The sequence below is a fragment of the Mustela lutreola genome, chromosome 11 (assembly GCF_030435805.1).
Source record: "Mustela lutreola isolate mMusLut2 chromosome 11, mMusLut2.pri, whole genome shotgun sequence".
In the NCBI taxonomy this organism is placed as follows: domain Eukaryota; kingdom Metazoa; phylum Chordata; class Mammalia; order Carnivora; family Mustelidae; genus Mustela; species Mustela lutreola.
Genome location: NC_081300.1, coordinates 83,588,480 through 83,607,743, shown reverse-complemented (window position 1 = coordinate 83,607,743; position 19,264 = coordinate 83,588,480). Strand labels below are relative to the sequence as shown.

The window sequence follows — 19,264 nt, the reverse complement described above, 5'->3', positions numbered from 1 at the left end:
TTTGAGGGGCGCCTGGGTGGCTCAGTGGGTTAAAGCCTCTGCCTTCGGCTCAGGTCATGATCCCAGGACCCTGGGATCGAGCCCCACATTGGGCTCTCTGCTCAGCGGGGAGCCTGCTTCCTCCTCTCTCTCGGTCTGCCTCTCTGCCTACTTGTGATCTCTGTCTGTCAAATAAATAAATAAAATCTTTAAACAAACAAACAAACAAAAACTGCCTTTTGACTGAGCTGTCCAATAGTGGGTGTGAGCCACAAATATGTATCCCAGATTTGATATATACCATCCTTAGTATAGCGATAAGGAGGGTTTTGTAACTTAGGCCCATATTTGATTGGGGAGTTATGGATTGACAGCAATCCCCTTTCCTCCCAAATAGCTCCATGGTGTAGTACCAGAAAGGCATATTTGGAGTCAGTGTTAATGTTTATTTTCAGGCTTTGGCAATTGCAAAGTGCTAGTTGAGCACTAAGGCATACCTAGCTTTTCTTATTCTTTCTATGAAAACTACTGTCATCAGTAAACCAACTGTCATTCATATTTTTAACAGGGGCATCTTAAATCTGGCCATATAGAATAAGCAAGATCAGTAACCTCTGAACATTTTTGCTCTACAGAGAAAGAAGTACAGTGGTCAGGTTCAGGCATACAGGTAACTAGGTTTAAAGTTTGACAAATTTCAAGTATTATTTCTGGCATATCTGTTAGTGTAGCCCAGTATTTAATAAGTTGGCCTCCATCATCCATTGGTGGCCTTTGGCTTCTAAGACAAATCTGGACCTGATGTGAAGTCATTACAGTCAGGGGCTGTCCCATAGTGAGCTTTGAGGCTCTTTTTAGGAGGAGGGATGTTCTATGCTTAGCTAAAGCATCTGTTTGCAATTGCACCTCAACAGAGGTGGCTTCTAGGATAAATATGACTAAGGGATGAAACCATTAAGTAGCCCTTTGAGTGGTACAGCCTTAATATCCTGAATACAGAGGATCACTGGCAAGTGGGAGAAAACTTGTCAAGAGATAAAGGCAGTGCCCATGCATCATCCAATCCTATCCTAAAGAAAGTGGGGTCATCCATTATCTCCACAAGTCCATAGTTAATCCTATGGAGAGCGGTATGCTGGCTTTTAGGCAATTTCATTATTCCAGCCACACACAAGGTGATAGTTAAGTTATACAATTGTAGGGGAATCAATCCCATTTTCCAGTTGTTTAATCATGTGCCATGGGGTTCTGCTAATATCCCCACAAAATAATAAGATCGACTAAAGAAGCTGTTGTGCAACTTCTCTGAAGTTTACCTCAAATTGTTTAGTTTAGGTAGATAAACATTTAAAGACAATCAAATCTAGAATTTAACATCTATAAAGGTGTGTTACTAAAACATAATTTTTCTCTCTAAAATAACCCGCATTTCCAGAGATAGCCAAATCAGGACTAATTCACTTGAGAAACAAGTCCAGTTTTAACAAACTCGGCCTGTTATTTACATAAGTTCAGCAAGAACAGTGAGTGTGATCATATAGATCTTTTAGAATCTGCTTTTCTGGAACTTCTTATAAGGAATCTCTAGGTTGAACTTTTAGTAACGTCTCCGGGCCAGAAGCCAAGCCACGTCCTTGCCATCAGGCATGCCTGCAATACCTGTCGATTTGGGCAAATGCCTCTTCCTGAGGTTCCCAAAGTATCCTGACAGGAAGTGACATTCTTTACTCACCTGGTGAGGCTGCTGGGAACTCTGTAAGCAAGGTATCAGGCCAACAGTTCCAAAGGGCTGTATGGCTCCAGGTTTCATAAAGTCAACCTTAGTTCCTTAAAGCTGTCTGGTCATATTTGAGTCTATGCATGTCTTTCTCAAATATGACAATTCCAGGCAAAGCCTTGGTAAAATAACCAGTTTCCAATGCGCCTGTTGCAAGGAGAACAGATTCTTATTGAACTTATGCAAATCACTGATTGCCAAGGAAGAAAGAATACTTACTGAGACCTTTTGGTTTTTAGAGGGTTCAGAAAGAGAGAAAAGTTGAATGCCTTGATTCGTTTACAAATGAGCACTTTTAAATCTCTAAAAGTTAGGAGAAAGTATCCCTAGTTTGGAAGAGCAAACATTAGAGAGAACCAGCAATGTTTAAAGTAAGACAAAACATTAAGCGACACAACACTATAATCTTTTAGTTCATTTAGTCCCATGTTACTAAATCTGGTGAATGCAGCTTTAGTTAGTTCTGGAAATTCTTACCCATTTTAGTTTTAGGATCTTAAAGTATATCAAATATCTGTATTTGTCCTGAAAGTCCTTTATATGTATCTCCTTGATAAAACTCATTTTACAAGAGAATTAAAATAATTATAAATGACAAAAACTCAGAATGGATATGGTTAGAGCTGATGAGAGTTTACAATTTAGCTGGCAAGGAAATCAGGTTGTTTCTTTGACACATAACATTTCCATAATTACAAAATCAAGCGATGATCTCTCAAAACCTTAAAACCTTAGGAAATGCATAATCTCGGGGTGCCTGGGTGGCTCAGTCCCGCATCCGGGCTCTCTCCCTACCAGTCCCGCATCCGGGCTCTCTGCTGGGCAGGGAGCCTGCTTCCTCCTCTCTCTGTGCCTGCCTCTCTGCCTGCTTGTCATCTCTCTCTGTCAAATAAATAAATAAAATCTTTAAAAAAAAAAAAGAAATGCATAATCTCTACAATAGTTATAGCATTTTCCCAAATGTAACCCAAGGTTTATCATTGGTTCAGTAGTACTTCATGAGCAACTTCGCATACCAAGGAAAAGCCCGAGTTAAAGAGATTTACAACTTAAATCTTGTCAACATTTGCAAAAATCTTAGAAAATTTTAAAGCACATGCCTAAATATAATTAGGGATGTTAAACACCTGGTAAAACAAAACAAAGAAACTGGATTTTCTGGGTAGGCAAAGAGAAAACCATTTACATTTTCTTAACTGCAGATCAATTGATCTAAGAAAACTTTGTCCTTTTGAACAGAGACAATTTCAGTCTTATACCAATGTACCTTAAAAACCCGCTCATTTCAATCTTAGTCCATCTTGACCATAGCTAAAATTCCTTTTCTGAAGATTTCCCTTCACAAACCTTCTACAACTTTCCTTTGCATTCAGGTTTTGTCCCAAGCCATTTCCTTCCAAACAACCATCTCATTTAGGACAAAATTACCTTCTCTTACCCTCAGCAAAATGTATTGCTATTCCTTAAATCTTTCTTACGTATCAGCTACTTTTCCACAGAGTTCCTTCCTTTATTTCCATCAGTCTTAGTTAGACTAAGCATAAGTTTATACTCTTAGGAACACCTTAATCTCTAGTTAAGACTAAGCATTAACCAGTTGTGAACTGTTACAACAGAATTCTTTAGATGACAAAATTTATGGAACAGTTATTTACCAACAGATTTAAATACTCTTAGTTTCTTTGCAGTTAAGAAGTCAAAAGCACAAACCTACATCCAGTAATTAATGACTTAGCATTTTATCCTGTTCGGTTAAGACTTAGATGTCCATAATTTAATTCCATTTTTCATCCAACCAAAACTTTAAATTTTCAGGTTACCGAACTTAAGGGCCTACTTAGCCAGAGCGAGCCATTTCGTTGTTTATGCAGTAAACTTAGATTGAACCTGCCCCTTCCCCCCAAGAGAAAAGCGCTTAAAGACAAAGCTGGTGAAATACAGCTGGCTGGTGAAACACAGCCAAATAGCCCCAATAACGGAGCACAGATACCAGGACAGGTCAGGCTGACCAGAGATAACGGAGTCCAACCGGGACGTGTCCAGCCAGATGGGAACGTCCAATCAAGGGAAAGCACACGCATTACCTCCCTACCCGCCTAGGATGAGCCAGGCCAGCTGGAGATGTCCAATCAAGGGAAAGCGCACGTATTACCTGCCAAGGAGTGTGAGCCCCACCTTTTGGGCTCCGGACAAATTCTAGCCAAGGTCATAGGCTGAATTAGATGACTATCATGGGGAAGACTGTAATTCAATCGGCCACCTGTGTGTGGCCAGGCTCAACCACATGGCCTTTACTCTATAAAAGTTAGTCCGTGAGACTGGGAGGGGTCTCCTCTTTGCAAGAGCCGGCCCTGGCCGGTCAGTTTGATTCTCAATGCTTGGCGTGAAATAAAGCTTTGCTTGACCTTCGCTTTGTATCAGTCTCGTCCTTTTATCCATGGACCCTTTCACCAAAGACTTTGAAAGTTACTTCAGCAATTACCCATCAAAACTTTGAGACAGACAATTAACTATCAGTTTAGTCATTTCGACAATTAACCATCAGTTTAGTCATTTCTTTGCTAACAAATTTTAACAAATAACACGAGGTTATTCGACCTTCAGTAAACTTAGAAGTTTCACATTTACTGCTGATAACGTAAAAGACATGTCTATCTTAATTAAACCAACAAACTTAACTTAGTTCCAATACTGATTTACATTTCACCTGGGCCCACTCCACTTTGAAAGTTTACCTGGGGGTGTTATGTCCAGGGGCTGCTCTTCGTGCTCCTTGACAGTGAAGACAGAAGGAGCCGTGGGGCATGATCTAGAGGCTAGTCATGCAGGCTGCACACACGCTGGTACAGAAACAGGAGAAGGGTGAAACAGAAGAAACAAAGTGCTGCCAGGAGGCAGAGAAAGGATTCCCAGTTTTGGAGCTCATAAGCCCCAACAAAGGAGCAGATGCCATGCTTTCCCACCAGCAAGGGGGGAGGGGTTAAGCAGTCCAAGTCGGGCCAGATTAGACAGGGAAACTTCCCTGAAACAAAGGGAGTTTCGGCAGCTGCTTGGGAATATTTTTATGGTCTCTGTCTCCAGTTAGACTAACCCCAGTTGGCTCCAGTCAGAGCCAACTCTGAAGGGAAGTGATTGAGGGAGAAGCCCCCACATCTATTAGGAGAAACAGAGAAATAAAGTCAGAGTCCCTTTTGCTATGGATGGCCCAGCAACCTGGGTTTACTAGAAGTCCGACAAACGTAATTACCATCCAGTATGTCAAGATTAAGTTTACTACCTGACTCTTTCGGACAAACACATTCTGCAAAGCCCCTTAGTCTGGGGTCCTGGTGTAGAGCAATGAAGGCCTAGGTATGAGCAATGAAGGTATCCTAGGTCCATTTGCCCGGTTTCCTGCAGAGATCTAACTGATAGATCCCACTGATGCCATGCAGTGTTAAAGGAGCTCAGTCCTTTCCCAAATTTTGCAATCCAAATTATTTCCAGTGGGGTAAAAGGCACCCCAAGGTAGAGTCCTTGGGAACTAAAGAAGCCTACAGGCCATGCTTCCAGAAAAGTAAAGAAGGTCCATTACCAAATCCCCGGACTCCTGGGTGGCGTCCCACGCAGGGTAGGTCAGAGGTTCCCAAGTGTCAAAAGCGACCGGAGGTGTCCCTCAAGATATTGATCACCATCCTGCCTTCCCTGGGAAGGCATTCCTGCCCTAAAGGCCCTGGAGGGGTGCTGGCGTCCCTCCACTTCCCCATCGCATCCTAGGCTGCTGATGGGTGCCTTGGTGAATGGACCAAAATACTTGTGCCATGCCATCGTCTGTCCTGAGGACTGCATACTGTTTTGCCATTTTAACCCATGGAAATACTAGGGAAGTTTGACAAGGGGAAATTACCCAATTTCATAGCTTTAAGTAGTCTGTATTAGACATGGACAAGACACAGTAAAGACTGAAATCCATCATGGTCTATGCGACATTCCAACACATGTGGTCCTTGCAAGCCAACTTCCCTAGAAAACGGTCCCCAGTTGCGTTTTAATTCAATCGGGTACTGGTTTCGCCCGGCTCCCAGTGGAGGTCTCTCGGCCAAAAGTGGCTAGACCAGGGATGTGGAGGGGATCACATTAGATCAATCAGGAGGAAACCTCACACGGGAATCTTAAGATTGGCAGCCATCCTGGTGACTTAGGAGGCTGTCCCGTGCCCAAGAGAGACAACTTTATGTAAGAACAGGAATAAAGAGAGGCCATCAAGTTTCTGGGTCTTATTGCCATTCCGGCCAGGGTACTAACAGCCAAAACGCAGACGCTCTCCTCCCCGTAGAGTAGCCACAGGCTAGAGGATTACAGCCTGAGCAACTGACATGCAAGTGTTCCAATAAGACCATACTCCTTGAAAAGCCCTGGAATGAGAGTAAAGGAAAAGGAGAGAAAGTACTCACCAATTTTGCACCGAAACTCAGAGTCCAAATGTAAAGACTCACAGCCCCACGTTCGGGTTCCATATGATGAAGTTCTAGAACCTAGGTGAGGTTCGGTTGGCTGAGGTCCGGAGCCGATGACCAAGAAAGAATTCTTGAGACATCTTTGGTGCAAAATGGTGGTTTATTACTGGGACAGGACCTGTGGCCAGGAAGAGCCATTGCCCAGGGCTGAGAGGGATGGCGGGTTATGTACCCTGCGGTTGGGGGAAGGTGAGGGGAAGGAAGGTTTCAATGGAGTTTTCATATGCTAAAGAGGGCCTACGAGGTGCCAGAAGACCAAGGTTGTCTTTTAGCAAGCCATTAACATCAAGGTAATTGGGAGATTCCTGTCTTGCAGGATTGTGATCTCTGCAAGTTAACTATTTGCTTATTGTTCAAGGCAGCCAGGGCTGCCTGAGGAATGCTACACATCATTACCGAGAGGGAGTGGATGGAGAGGGGTGTGCAAGGCGCCAGCTTTTGCTTTGTCTTCAGCCAGCCTCGTGTTCCCTCATCATTAAGGCACGAGGACTGGACCCACAGGTGAAATTAGCTCCCCAGGGCCCTGGGACTGTGAGGAGCAACGGACTATACACTTTGCAGGGTGGGGGAAGTAAAGATAAGGGACGTTCCAAAAGCATTTTCATATACTAAAGAAGACTCACAGGACACCAGAGGCCTGGCTATTGTCAAACTAAGGTTGCTTTTCCCTCTAGCAAGGCATTGAAAACACTAGGAGCTTTCAGGAAGGACATTATACTTTGCCTGCCTCAAGTATTTGTCAGTGGGCTGCCTGTTATAAGGACATTTAATTTTCTGCCTTTGTTTCCCACATCACCTGCCCCCAGCAGGGTTAAATTTTGGAGATGGAGACAAATAAACAAGCAAAGAATGCATAAGATAATTTAAGATAGTGTAGAAGCTATGGTAGGGAGGCAGACCAGCTAGAACGTGGGGGCAGAGGGGAAGGCCTTCCAGAGTGATGAAGGTTTAGAATATAGGTGAGGTTCAGTGGGGTGGAGTGCAGAGCCGGAGGACCAAGAAAGAATTCTTGAGACATCTGTGGTGCAAAGTGTTGGTTTACTGAAGCATGGGGTCCCTGAAGCAGAAAGAACTGCTGCCCCAGGGTTGTGAGGTGGGGGCAGGTTATATACAAAGGGATTGGGGGAGGTAAGGAAAATGGTTTCAACAGAACTTTCATATACTAAAGAGAACCTACAAGATACCCGGGGTTTTGAGGCCTTTGCCATGGTCAGGTTAAGGTTGTTTTTCCCCCTCTAGCAAGGTATTTAACAGAAGATGGGAGATTCCTAGAAGAATGTCACACAGGTCCCAACCAGGGAGGGGAGGGGCAGGGTAACCTCTTCTGCTCCGTCCTCAGCTTGTTTTGTTCCCTTATCGAGAGGAAGGGACCTGAGTTGAGACCCAAAGCTTACCAGGTAGGGAGGCAGACGGAGCGAGAGAGCACAGGCCACATAAGGGACACGCTGGCTATGGCAGTCACCTCACAGTAGTAGGGCTTCGGTTAGACGGATACAGCTCTGCCAGCCGGGTAAGAAACGGGTTTATTCTAAAATTTGGAAACCGTAGGAAGGATTGTTACGCCGGGATTACCACGATGTAATTTCCATTTCAAAATATCACTCTCGGAAGAAAGAGTGAGAGCAGCCAGGGAGTGTAGCTAGGTGATGAAGAGGGGCCGTGGAATCTGGGGTTTATTTTGCAGATCGAACCAAGAGGACCCATTGTCGGTTGGGATGTGGGGAGGGAACGCGGAACAAGAAGGACTGCCGGTATGTGTGTGGGAGGGGGGCGGTGGTGCCCTGAAGAGGATGCGGAGTTTGGAGTTTAATCTTCAAGACCTCAGTTAAAGTCTCCCCCAGACCTTACAGGTTAGGCAAAACGCACGACCGCACTTGGCTCTAGCTTGCTGTCAGTAAAATAAGTTTTGTGAAAACAGGATGAGGACCTGTACCTGAGAGCAAAGCAAAGGACTGTTTTAATGCTAATTTCACTCCCACGACTACCCCTCGGGGAAGGTGCTTTTTTTTTTTTTTTTTTTTTTTTTTTCTCCTTTTCCTTGCGGCAGAGGCAGAGGGACGAGCCCCAAGGCGAGGGTGTGATGGCTGAGTACTATGAATGAAAGAGTAAACTCCCAAGCGGGCGCACCCAAGGACCCCGCCTACCACCTGAGGCTTTCAAGCCCCACTGGGTCCCTCTCGCCACAGCCCCTCCGGCACAGGCGCACTAGGCCCTCGCCGCCCCCCGTTCCCCCCTCCCCGCCCCGGTCGGAGCATGCGCGAGCCGTTTGGCGCCAATTTGGGATCGCCGCACCTGGCGCAGACGGCGGGTTCTCCGAGCGGCGCGCGGCCGCTCTCCTCGGCTCCGGGATGATCGGCCAGAAGACCCTCTACTCCTTTTTCTCTCCCACCCCCGCCGGGAAGCGACGTGCCCGCAGTCCCGAGCCGGCCGACCCGGGGACCGGCGTGGCGGCGGTGGCTGAGGAGAGCGGGGATGCGGCGGTGAGGCGCGACGGGGACCGGGCACCGGGGGCAAGGGACGGGGAGGAGGGCGACGGGCCCCGCTTGGCCGAGGGGTTGCAGGGACGCGCCACCGACTCTGTAAGCTGGGTCCCTGTGTTCAAAGCCGACTGCACGTGTTCAAAACAGCCCGTGCTGTCGCCTGTCGGCGGCCATTCTGAGGGGCCAGCCAATGGGGATGAACCTCGGGGCCCGCGGCGCCAATCAGAGCCGAGGGAGCCTCCCTGCTCGGCCCGCCGTCCAATCAAGAGGGGAGGGAGGCGGGACTTACCCCGGGAGGTTTTTGCCGCGAAAAGGCCACGTGGGGACGCGAGGGGGCGGGGCGCCGGGGTCAGGGCCTCCCTTCCCGCCAACCGCGCAGGAGACGTAGCGAACCTAGTTCACCAGACCGTCTCGCAGCCCCATCTTAATACCAAACTCCATACTGGGGGCAGCAGTCTGCCTTCCCGGACCCGACTCCCAGAGTTCGGTTTTGCTGTGACTTGCCCCCTGGGGGCTGGAGCCCGGCGAATGGGCTTGCTCCGCTATGGGCCGTGGGGTTGGGGGCGGTATCTGCGGGCGCCTGGGCGTGGCCCTCTGCAGCTTGTGACCCGCCTCTGCGGGGATCACTTGCAGGCAAGTCCCCCCAAGAAGGCCCGGGCCGGGCAGGAGGACCCCGGCACGCCGCCCTCCTCGCCGCTGAGCCCCGAGCAGTTGATCCGTATCCAGAGGAACAAGGCCGCCGCCCTGCTCAGACTCGCCGCGCGCAACGTGCCAGTGGGTTTCGGTGAGAGTTGGAAGAAGCCGCTCAGCGCGGAGTTCGGGAAACCGTATTTCATCAAGGTAAATCTGGAGGCTGCGGGCCCTTCGGTCTTGCTAGGGTAGCCTGCAGAGTCCACGTTTGTAAGCTCCCGTATTCCCTCCCTTAACGTCCCTTTCCTGGTAAAATAGTAGAATAACAGCCACGGTGTTTTGCCTTCTTAGGCTTTATTGAAGTTTTTTAAAAAGGCTGTAAGATGGCATGGCTTCTTGTAAACCGTTCAGCGGGTCTGCTCTCCAGGAAAGAGCTGCACGGTAAAACCGCAAACCAGACTGTGAAACCGGGTGCAGCCTTTACAAAAAGAGGGAGGGGCTGACACCAATAGGAAGTGAGAGCAGCGGGGCCAGTCTACCTAGACCTGGTCCAAACAAAGGGGAAGGGCGCCAAAGCAGAGGGGGGACCTCTTTGGCGACCTGCAAGTCTAGTTTTTGTTTCTCAAAAGAATATGCCTATACAACGTGGCAGAGAGTTAAATAATATTTCTTCAGTTAGCCTCCACTGGAAGCCTCCTTACTGAATTCTTAAACTTGGCGGTGAGTCTGATTGGAAATCTGATGTCTTTACCATCAGCTAATGGGATTTGTTGCGGAAGAAAGAAAACATTACACTGTTTATCCACCCCCACACCAAGTCTTCACGTGGACCCAGATGTGTGACATAAGACATGTAAGTACCTGTGGTTGGAGAGTCAAGTAAAAGAGGCATGGGAGTCAAATATTATGTATTTGTTAATTACATGAGCACTCCCGCACAAACACCCACCCCCGCAAGTGCCTGTCCCTGCTGGGGTAATAAATAAAATACCGAAATGTTTAGCCTGTTAGCTTTCTAACTTTGAGTATGTGTGGCCATGCAGCCCCCCCCCCCCAAAAAAAAAAAAATCTGTATGTAGACCTGTGTCTGTGTGCTCTAGTTTTTTGTATTTAATCCTGATACCAACTACATGCCAATATGAGGTCTTCTGGTGGTGTTGAGGAAACAGGCATGAAGCATTGAGGTCTTTTGCAACTGGTTAGCACAGCTCCCCCTCCCCCCACCCTTTCACTTGCAGCTCAGTATTCTTTCTTTGTGACCCACGCTGTCTTTCATAGTTGATGCTTTCAAGCTCTTGACTTCTGGCGCATCAGTCTTACTATTCTGTTAGCATTCCTTTGCTCTGGTTCATTCTGTGTACAGGCTGCTTGCCAGCTGGTCTGTCCCTTCAGTCTCCTGCTCAGAAACTGGTTTATGGCTTTCAGTCACTGTATGAACGATGGAAGCTGAACATGAAAATAGCCGTGTTCGACCTTCCAGCCTCCTCTTCACCCCCAACTCTCCTTCTTAAAGAGTTGGCAAGTATGACAGTTTTCTCTGTTGAAAACCCAACTAGATCCATCGATGGCAACTCCCTTGAAGCCTATTGCTTGAAGCCACTACCATTCTGATCTTATCCCTTTTTCTCCCCCATTTTCTAAGCTGAAGGCAGGAATCCTGTGATTTCATACCGTGTCTGTTAAACCAAATGGAAGTGAAGTGGGTGAATGACCCCTGTAGATAAAGCTGCCATACCTAAAACTTTGCAGACTTGACCATTTTTCACTTCCGAGCAAGAACTTTGAATATAGCTCTTGGTTTTATAAAGTCAAAGAGAGGGGCGCCTGGGTGGCTCAGTGGTTGGGGCCTCTGCCTTCGGCTCAGGTCATGATCCCAGGGTCCTGGGAACGCGGGGAGCCTGCTTCCTCCTGCCTCTCTGCTAGTTGTGATTTCTCTCTGTCAAATAAATAAAGTCAAAGAGATTTAAGTCCTTCCCCCCCCCCCCTTTTTAAAGAGTTTTTTACTTATTTGACAGAGCCTCAGTGAGAGAGAGAACACAAGCAGGGGGATGGAAGAGGGAGAAGCAGGCTCCCCGCTGAGCAGGGAGCCCCGGGCTCTTGGGGGCTCAATCCCAGGATCCTGGGATCATGACCCAAGCTGAAGGCAGACGCTTATCAACTGAACCACCTAGGTGTTCCCGGACTTAAGTCCTTTAAAATTCAGTCCTAGTTTGTGCCTTGTTTGATCTGTGGTTCTTGTTTTGAATGCCAATGACCAGTGTCAACAAGGAGAGGAGTAAGAGAGTATGAAAGTTCTGAGGATCTGAAGGTCTAGCAGATCCTCTTTGCAGAGACGCATATGGAAGGTCAGAAAGGTTAAGTGGCTCCTTCAAGGTCATCCCTTATTCAGGACCAGAACCCAAAAGCTGTCCTGCTGGGACCGGTTGCTTCATAAGGGAGAATGTGCTGCATTCAGAGTGAGCACCGGTGGTTGCAAGAGGGAGGTCCACAAAAGGTTCCTGGTGTCTGAAGGTTGGGATTTTAAGGATGTAATGTATGTTGGCTACGGGCGGATTCTGAGAAGGAGCACCAGGGGCAGAAGCAGGAGAATGAAGAAGAGGTAGGCAGGCAGCAGATCAACAGGCTAGCTGTATCTTTTTTTTTTTTTTTTAAGATTTTATTTATTTATTCGACAGAGGTAGGCAGAGAGGCAGGCAGAGAGAGAGAGGAGGAAGCAGGCTCCCCGCTGAGCAGAGAGCCCGATGCGGGACTCGATCCCAGGACCCTGAGATCATGACCCGAGCCGAAGGCAGCGGCCTAACCCACTGAGCCACCCAGGCGCCCGGCTAGCTGTATCTTAACACTGTGCCTGACCTTGATCTCTTTACTTTTCATTGCATGTTGCCATCTTCTCCATGGCCCTTTGACCTCATTGTCTTCATCCCTCAGAGGATATGGGGAAGAGGCATCTTCATGGGTGGCTGGTAGGAATTTGGTAGCTTCAACTTCAAAGTAGTTTGGTACACGTCTATGAGAATTTAAAATACACTTGTCCTTGGACCAGCACCTCCCCTTCTGAATCTGTTCCATAGAAATAAAAACAAAAAGGACATAAAGATAATACATACTAGGACATTTGCGGCACTTTTTGTGATGAAAAAAACTAGGAAACAAGCCACCTGCCTACCAGTGACTGCTCTAGAGGCGTAATGAAGGATGCCTAAAATGCATGATGTGAGAAGTACAAACATGTAGGGTGATGAGTACGATGACCCCAATTATATAGCTAACTTTATAGGGTTGAATCAGGAGGGGGTAGGGATGAGTGGGAGACAACAAGCCACTTCATGTGTTTCTGGATGGTTATACTTGGGCCAAGGGCATATTTCTGTAATCTGAAAAATGAAGGAGGTGGACTTGTTTTCACCCACCTGCATCAAAGAAGGAGTAGGTGTAGCAGGTGATGGCATGAAGGATAATTTGACAGTGGAAAGTAATGGGGCCCAGTGATGATGACCCACTCCCTTCTGGGGGTTCTTAGTTTGGGTCAGGGAGAGGTGGGCTGCCTTTCTCATCATCGTGGTCCTTTGTACAGGTTATCAGCCAGGTGTTTGTTTAACCTGCTTGTGCGATACTATTGAATTTCTTGCCACCTGGTATTCACAGGTGAAGGTTGTCATCCTGGGACAGGATCCATATCATGGACCCAACCAAGCCCATGGGCTCTGCTTTAGTGTTCAAAGACCCGTTCCACCGCCACCCAGGTATGATTATGGCTTGGGTCCAAGTGTGATTATTTTCGGATGTGTACTTTGCAGGCTGTAGGTACACCTTACAGTGGCCTTTGGAGCAGGGTTTCTTTGTCTTGTTAGCGTTGACATTGGGGGCTGTGTTTTTGTGCGGGAAAGGTTTTGTTCTGTGCGCTCGCTTTAGGATGCTGAGTAGCACGCCTGGGCTCACCCACTAGATGCTCCCAACACTGACCCCGCACCCCCCACCCCTTCCAGAACCAGAGAGCACTAGTAAATAGACCTTGCCCAAGGTCCCCTGGGGGGGCAGAATCCCCTGTGGTTAAACCCCACGGCTTTGGGGAATTTTACAGATGCCTTTTGTGAATATAACCAATGCAGAAACTTAAGCCATAAGCATTAGTTGAGAGGTCGTTAACTCCCAGGCTGATATTTTTTAAAACTTCTGAAGCATGCTCTTAAATCTGAGCCTAGACCAAAGATCTTTGACAAGGTTGTATCAGAAGGAACGGTGGTGCTTCCTCATAAATCCTCCAGGTTCATGCTGCCCTCCCCTCCAAGGGCTGGTGGTGCTGACTGTGATCCACAGATCTGTTGGAAGCTACTGAATTTTCAGACTTGTGCTCAAGATCCTGTTCTTTTTCTTCTGGTTTGCTTTCAGTTTGGAGAACATTTATAAAGAGCTGTCTACAGACATAGAGGGTTTCGTTCATCCTGGTCACGGAGATTTATCTGGGTGGGCCAAGCAAGGTGAGCCAACCACTCTGAGATGTGCTTTGGACGGATTTCAGCACACTTTTCCTTCTGTCCTGCTGGCTTATGTTTATCAAGGAACAGGAAATAAATGGCTGCGTGTACAGAAATAAAGATGTATCCCCCTTTTTATTTTCTAGCCATTGTTTTCTTTCATTCAAAAGAGAAATTTGTTTCTCAATTTTATTTATTTATAAAAGATTTTATTTATTTCACTGACAGAGATCACAGGTAGGCAGAGAGGCAGGCAGAGAGAGAGAAAAAGGGAAGCAGGCTCCTTGCTGAGCAGAGAGCCCGATGCGGGGCTTGATCCCAAGACCCTGGTATCATGACCTAAGCCCAATGCAGAGGCTTTAACCCACTGAGTCACCCAGGTGCCCCAATTTATTTTTAATCTTTACGCCCAACATGGGGCTTGAACTCACAACCCTGAGGTCAGGAGTCCCATGCTTCTCTGACTGAGCCAGCCAGGTGCCCCCTTGTTATTAATATTTTAAATTTAACTGCTAACTTTGACCACTTAGGAGATGACCTCACCTTTCTCATTTCAATACTAAGGCTGTGTTTTTTTGTGTTTAATACCTATTTATAGGTTTGTCTTTCTCCCTTTTTTTTCCTCCCTCCCTCCCTCCCTCCCTCCTCTCACCCCACCCTTCCTTCCTTCCTTTCTACAAATGAACTATAACCAGGATAAGTAAAGAATGTTTACCGTTGGATTTTTGTTTCAGTGAAATGTTTCAGCTTCCATTTGTTATCTTCAAGGGTTACTTAATGTTACATGGGATATACATACCTTTTTTAAATTTTACTTTGAGGGGCTCCTGGGTTCCTCAGTCGTTACGCGTCTGCCTTCGGCTCCGGTCAGGATCCCAGAGTCCTGGGATGGAGCCCTGCGTCAGGCTCTGTGCTCAGCCTGTTTCTTCCTTTCCCACTCCCCCTGCTTGTGTTCCTTCCCTCGCTGTCTCTGTCAAATAAATAAGTAAAATCTTTGAAAAAAGATTGAGAGAGAGTGAGGGAATGGGGAGAGGGGCGGAGGCAGAGAGGACCTCAAGCAGACCTCCCACTGAGCACAGAGCCCAACATGGGGGCTCACTCTCTCAATTCCAAAATCATGACCTGAGCCGAAATCGAGAGTTGGACACTAAGCAACTAAGCTGCCCAGATGGCCCTTGGGGTATATTTTTAAAACAACTCGGATGACAGATGTAAGGCACAATCACTGTTAAAAACTCAGATGATGATGAAATTGCAGAGATTAAAGTAAAATGCTCTGTTTTATTGGCTTATTTGTCTCTTAACCTGTTTCTTTGGTGTGTGTCCGTAGGTGTTCTCTTACTCAATGCTGTCCTCACCGTCCGGGCACACCAGGCTAATTCTCACAAGGAGAGAGGTTGGGAGCAGTTCACTGATGCGGTCGTATCCTGGCTAAATCAGAACTCCACTGGCCTGGTCTTTTTGCTCTGGGGCTCGTACGCTCAGAAGAAAGGCAGTGCCATTGACAGGGTATGGTGGTTTTGTTTTTTAAACAGTTTAAACCAGTTTAGAAAATCCTAGGAATCCCTGCTATGTGGTCCTGGAAAACCCATGTCACAAGGTGAAGTTCATTTTCCCTAAAGTCTTATAGTGAGGGTCATGTTTCCCATTGAAAATTAAGCAAAATTCAGACAGATTATAGGAATGATGAGTTGTGTGTGAGGAAAGCAAAGGGCCACCTTCAGATGTACTAGAGTTAGTACTATAGGCATACGCTTCCTGTGTCCATAGATTGAGAACAGGCTCTACTCAATAAATGCGGTGCAATGAGTGATGAAGAAGGCAAGGACCCCACATCCCCAAACCATCCTTTGTTCCCCCACCCCCATGTGCTCCTCTGCTTCTCGGTTTACTTACAGAAGTACCAACATTCCTGGTGCTGAGATGACAAACCAGAAGCCATCCTTGAATCCTTCCCCTCATCCCTTTAAACCCATTTCGGCAGCAAATCCTGTCCCCTTACCTCCTGAGAACATACCAGTCCTGCTGCTCGCTGTTGACACTGATCCCTTACTGGAGTGAGCCACTGTCACTTCTGTCTAGGCTGTGGGGGCTAGGGGCCTGGTGGGTGTATTTGGGTTCTGTGCTGGCCACCCAATCCCTAGAGCTGAGGGTTGGATGGAGGAGGAGATGGGGGTGGGAAGTGGGGGCAGGGGAGGCAGGTATGAAAGGCGAGCCTTGGCTGGGGCTTCTGGGAGACACAGGACTCAGAAACGAGAGTCAGGGAGAAGTCAGCGAGTAAAAGCTGCAGTGAGTGAGGTAAAGGGGTTCGGTGAGGTGACCTGACAGTAGCCTGTGTGACAGCAGGAAGTAGTTGGCATGTCACTTGGACTGAGTCCCCCTCCCTGCAGCTGGCATCACACCCAGCACTCCCTGCAGAATTTCGATTAATGCTTCATAAAGTAATAAAATGATAAAGTCGCAGTGGCGGCGGGGCCGAGGTCAGAGCCTCTGCTTGCCTTGCTCACCTAGGGGCCTGGTGGGTGTATTTGGGTTCTGTGCTGGCCACCCAGTCCCTAGCCTGTCCCACTTCTCCATTTTCTCTTAAATGGAATTGGTTTTCATCTTGGGTTTTTATTTTATTTTTTTAAGGTAGTAGGTTCACATGATTAAAAACAAATAAAACTGGATAGTAAGATAGTAAGTAAGTGAGGAGTTTCCCCACTGAGTCCCCTCTGCTCAGGGGCCGGCCTGGTGCGGATGGCCACTGGCGTGGAGTTTCTGATGTCGCCTTCCCGAGCCTTGATGGGAACAGCAGTGGAGTGTGTGAGTGCGGTTGTCTGTAAAGTTTCTGTGGGAATGAACAAGATGTTTTCAGGTGTTTTGAGGAAGTGAATAGTAGGAGTAAGATCTGACCTGAATGAACTGGCCGCTACGATCAGTGTCGAGGTCAGGAAGGGGTCCCCGGGAGTACTCTCCCATCTGCTCATAGTCTGCATAGCTCTTTCTCTGCATGTGTGTAGCTTTTATTACTGAAAATGGTTGGCTTTGACGGAAAGCTGTTGTAAGAGTAGCCTGACGATCAGAAGCAGGTGCATGTCCAGCCAGGTAGCTTTCCGAGCACTAGGCCTGTGTGTTCAGCTGCCTCCTTACCCGTGCCCCTCAGCATGCCAGATTCCACCCTCTCCCAGGTAGGTTTCTCCTTGGCTCATCCAGCCTTGCCCCACTGGCTCCTGCAGACTCCCCCAGGATAGAAAGGACCACCATGTGCTTGTCCAGCCAGAAATCAGCATTGTGACTCCTTCCTCCCTCCTCCCTTTTTTCCCTACTCCCTCTTCTCCCTACCCTTCTCCCCCTGCTCACCCCATACCCTGTCAGGGCATTCATTTGTAGCCTTCCCCTGCTCTCAGACACTCCCCTTCCCTGATCCTGCTGGAGTGTTGGGTGTGCCCCTCCTCAAGGCCCTGCCCTGGGCTGGCGGGCTGGGGTCTGGAGCTGCCTCTCTGCAGCAGCTCCGCTTTTCCCCTCTTTGCTCCAGGCTGACTGGAGCGCCTTGATCTCTTCCTGCCTCCCACTTCCCCGCCTGCCTCCCCTCTCCAGAGGCTGACTCACTCATCCTTCAAAGTCCAGCATGGCTCAGATTTTCGGGGGCCCGAACCACGTGGCAGGCAGCGCACTAGTAAGCACTTGACCCCCCTCACCTGTCCCACTCTTAACGATACTCACGGGCATTGCTGGTTGGTATACAGGATGTCCACAAGCTAAGCGCCATTAGAACCCCTTCACACCAGCGGAAGGACGCGCAGCCTGGATTCGTTTGCTTCTCTGCAGCCACACGACGTGGCAGAGTCCGAACTGGAACCTAGGCCAACTGGCGCCAGGCTCCAGGTTATGCACCACACTGGGCTGCGTGCCTTCAGATGTGGCCCCTCCGAGACTGAGCTGTTCAAAGGCAGAGATGGTGTGAAAACAATTAGTTGTGAGGTGGTTTTTATTTAAATACAAAAAAGAAGAAAACAAATTTGGCCCAGTCTTTCCTGCTCGGAAAGTACGGCTGATATTTTAAAAATCATGTATTCTGGTTTTGTAGACCATACAGGTTACACAGAAAAGTGCAAAATGGAAAGTAAATGCCTTCCACTGTTTTTCCTCAGGGAACTACTATAAAGAATGTTTGGGGTCTTTTTCCAGAAAAACTTAGGCAATTTACCTTTTTTTCCTTCCACTTGATAAATTTAGGTAGTCCCTTATCAGCATGTGTAGCTCAGCCTTATTTTTCTAGTAGCCTTGTGGTATTCCATTGTAAGAAGTTCGGAAAAGTCCTTTTAGCCAGTGCATAACACTGGACTTGGATGAGCTTCTACCTGATACAGGCCATGCTGCCATGGACCCCTTCACACCTGCATTTTCTTACAGGTATACGCATCATGGGGCCCTTGAGCAACTGCATTCTTAGCAGTGGGACTGTGGGGCCCTGAGATTTGGGCCTGTGACCATTGCATAGATGGTGCCTTTGTAGCCAGATGTGCTGCTGGAGATTGCTTCTCTCCTTCCTTCTTTTTCAGAAACGCCACCATGTGCTACAGACAGCCCACCCCTCCCCATTGTCGGTGTACAGAGGGTTCTTTGGATGTAGACATTTCTCTAAAACCAATGAGCTGCTGCAGAAGTCTGGCAAGGAGCCCATCAACTGGAAGGACCTGTGACTCTGATCTGAAGGGCTGTCTCTGGGCAGTTCTCTGGAAGCTATCAAAGTATTTGCTAGGAGTGACCGCATGACCCAGACAGAAGCCTCCAGGGCTCTCTACCCTGGCTGGGACTATGTGGCTGTCTTTGCAACATGGCTTTGGCCTAAAACCTGCTGTCACGGTGTTTGGGAGAGGGTGGGGGGGGGGGTCAAATACAGAGACAACTTCTGTCACCTTATGGTGGAAGGGGACGGGGGACAGAAGCACCTCTTGGTACAGTCAGCTGCTATTTGTTTTTTACCTGGCTGGTTAGACTTTTGGTTAAAGGTATCAGGTGTGTTTATCTAGAAAGTCCCCCTCCCCTCCCCTGCCAATGCCCTGCCTGGCATTCCAGTTCTTGGCCAAGTACATCCTGAGCCCTCAGGCCCCCACTCCTGAAGGAAGCAGGACAGTTTGCAAGTGCCTAGAAATTGAAGAATGCTGTGTGAGTCTTCACAGACAAGCAGAGGGAAATGAGCTGGGGCTTATTTTCATAGTTAATCCTCTAGGTGTTTCTAGGAGTGAGCAGTGGAAATTGAAAGGGGAAATTTTTACTTTTTTTTTTTTAAGCGAGAAAATGCTTTTCTCCTAGGTTTTTAAGGCAGCACAGACTGCCAAAGGCTTTTTTCTATGGACTGAAATCACGTGGGGATTTTTTTTCCCCCCTGCAACACTGGTGAATTTTGCTGTTTTAGAAATATGCAGATGTATATATATATAT

At 47.7% G+C, this 19,264-nt stretch overlaps 1 protein-coding gene across 1 annotated transcript; it reads left to right on the top strand.

Moving 5' to 3' along the window:
* Positions 1 to 8,493: 8,493 nt before the first annotated feature.
* On the top strand, positions 8,494 to 18,911 carry UNG (uracil DNA glycosylase). Its single transcript, XM_059140611.1, has 7 exons — positions 8,494 to 8,732; positions 9,366 to 9,572; positions 10,120 to 10,215; positions 13,008 to 13,105; positions 13,752 to 13,840; positions 15,168 to 15,346; positions 18,382 to 18,911. Exons 1-7 carry the CDS (start codon positions 8,601 to 8,603, stop codon positions 18,520 to 18,522), a joined length of 942 nt encoding a protein of 313 aa, XP_058996594.1. The 5' UTR covers positions 8,494 to 8,600; the 3' UTR covers positions 18,523 to 18,911.
* Positions 18,912 to 19,264: the final 353 nt, after the last annotated feature.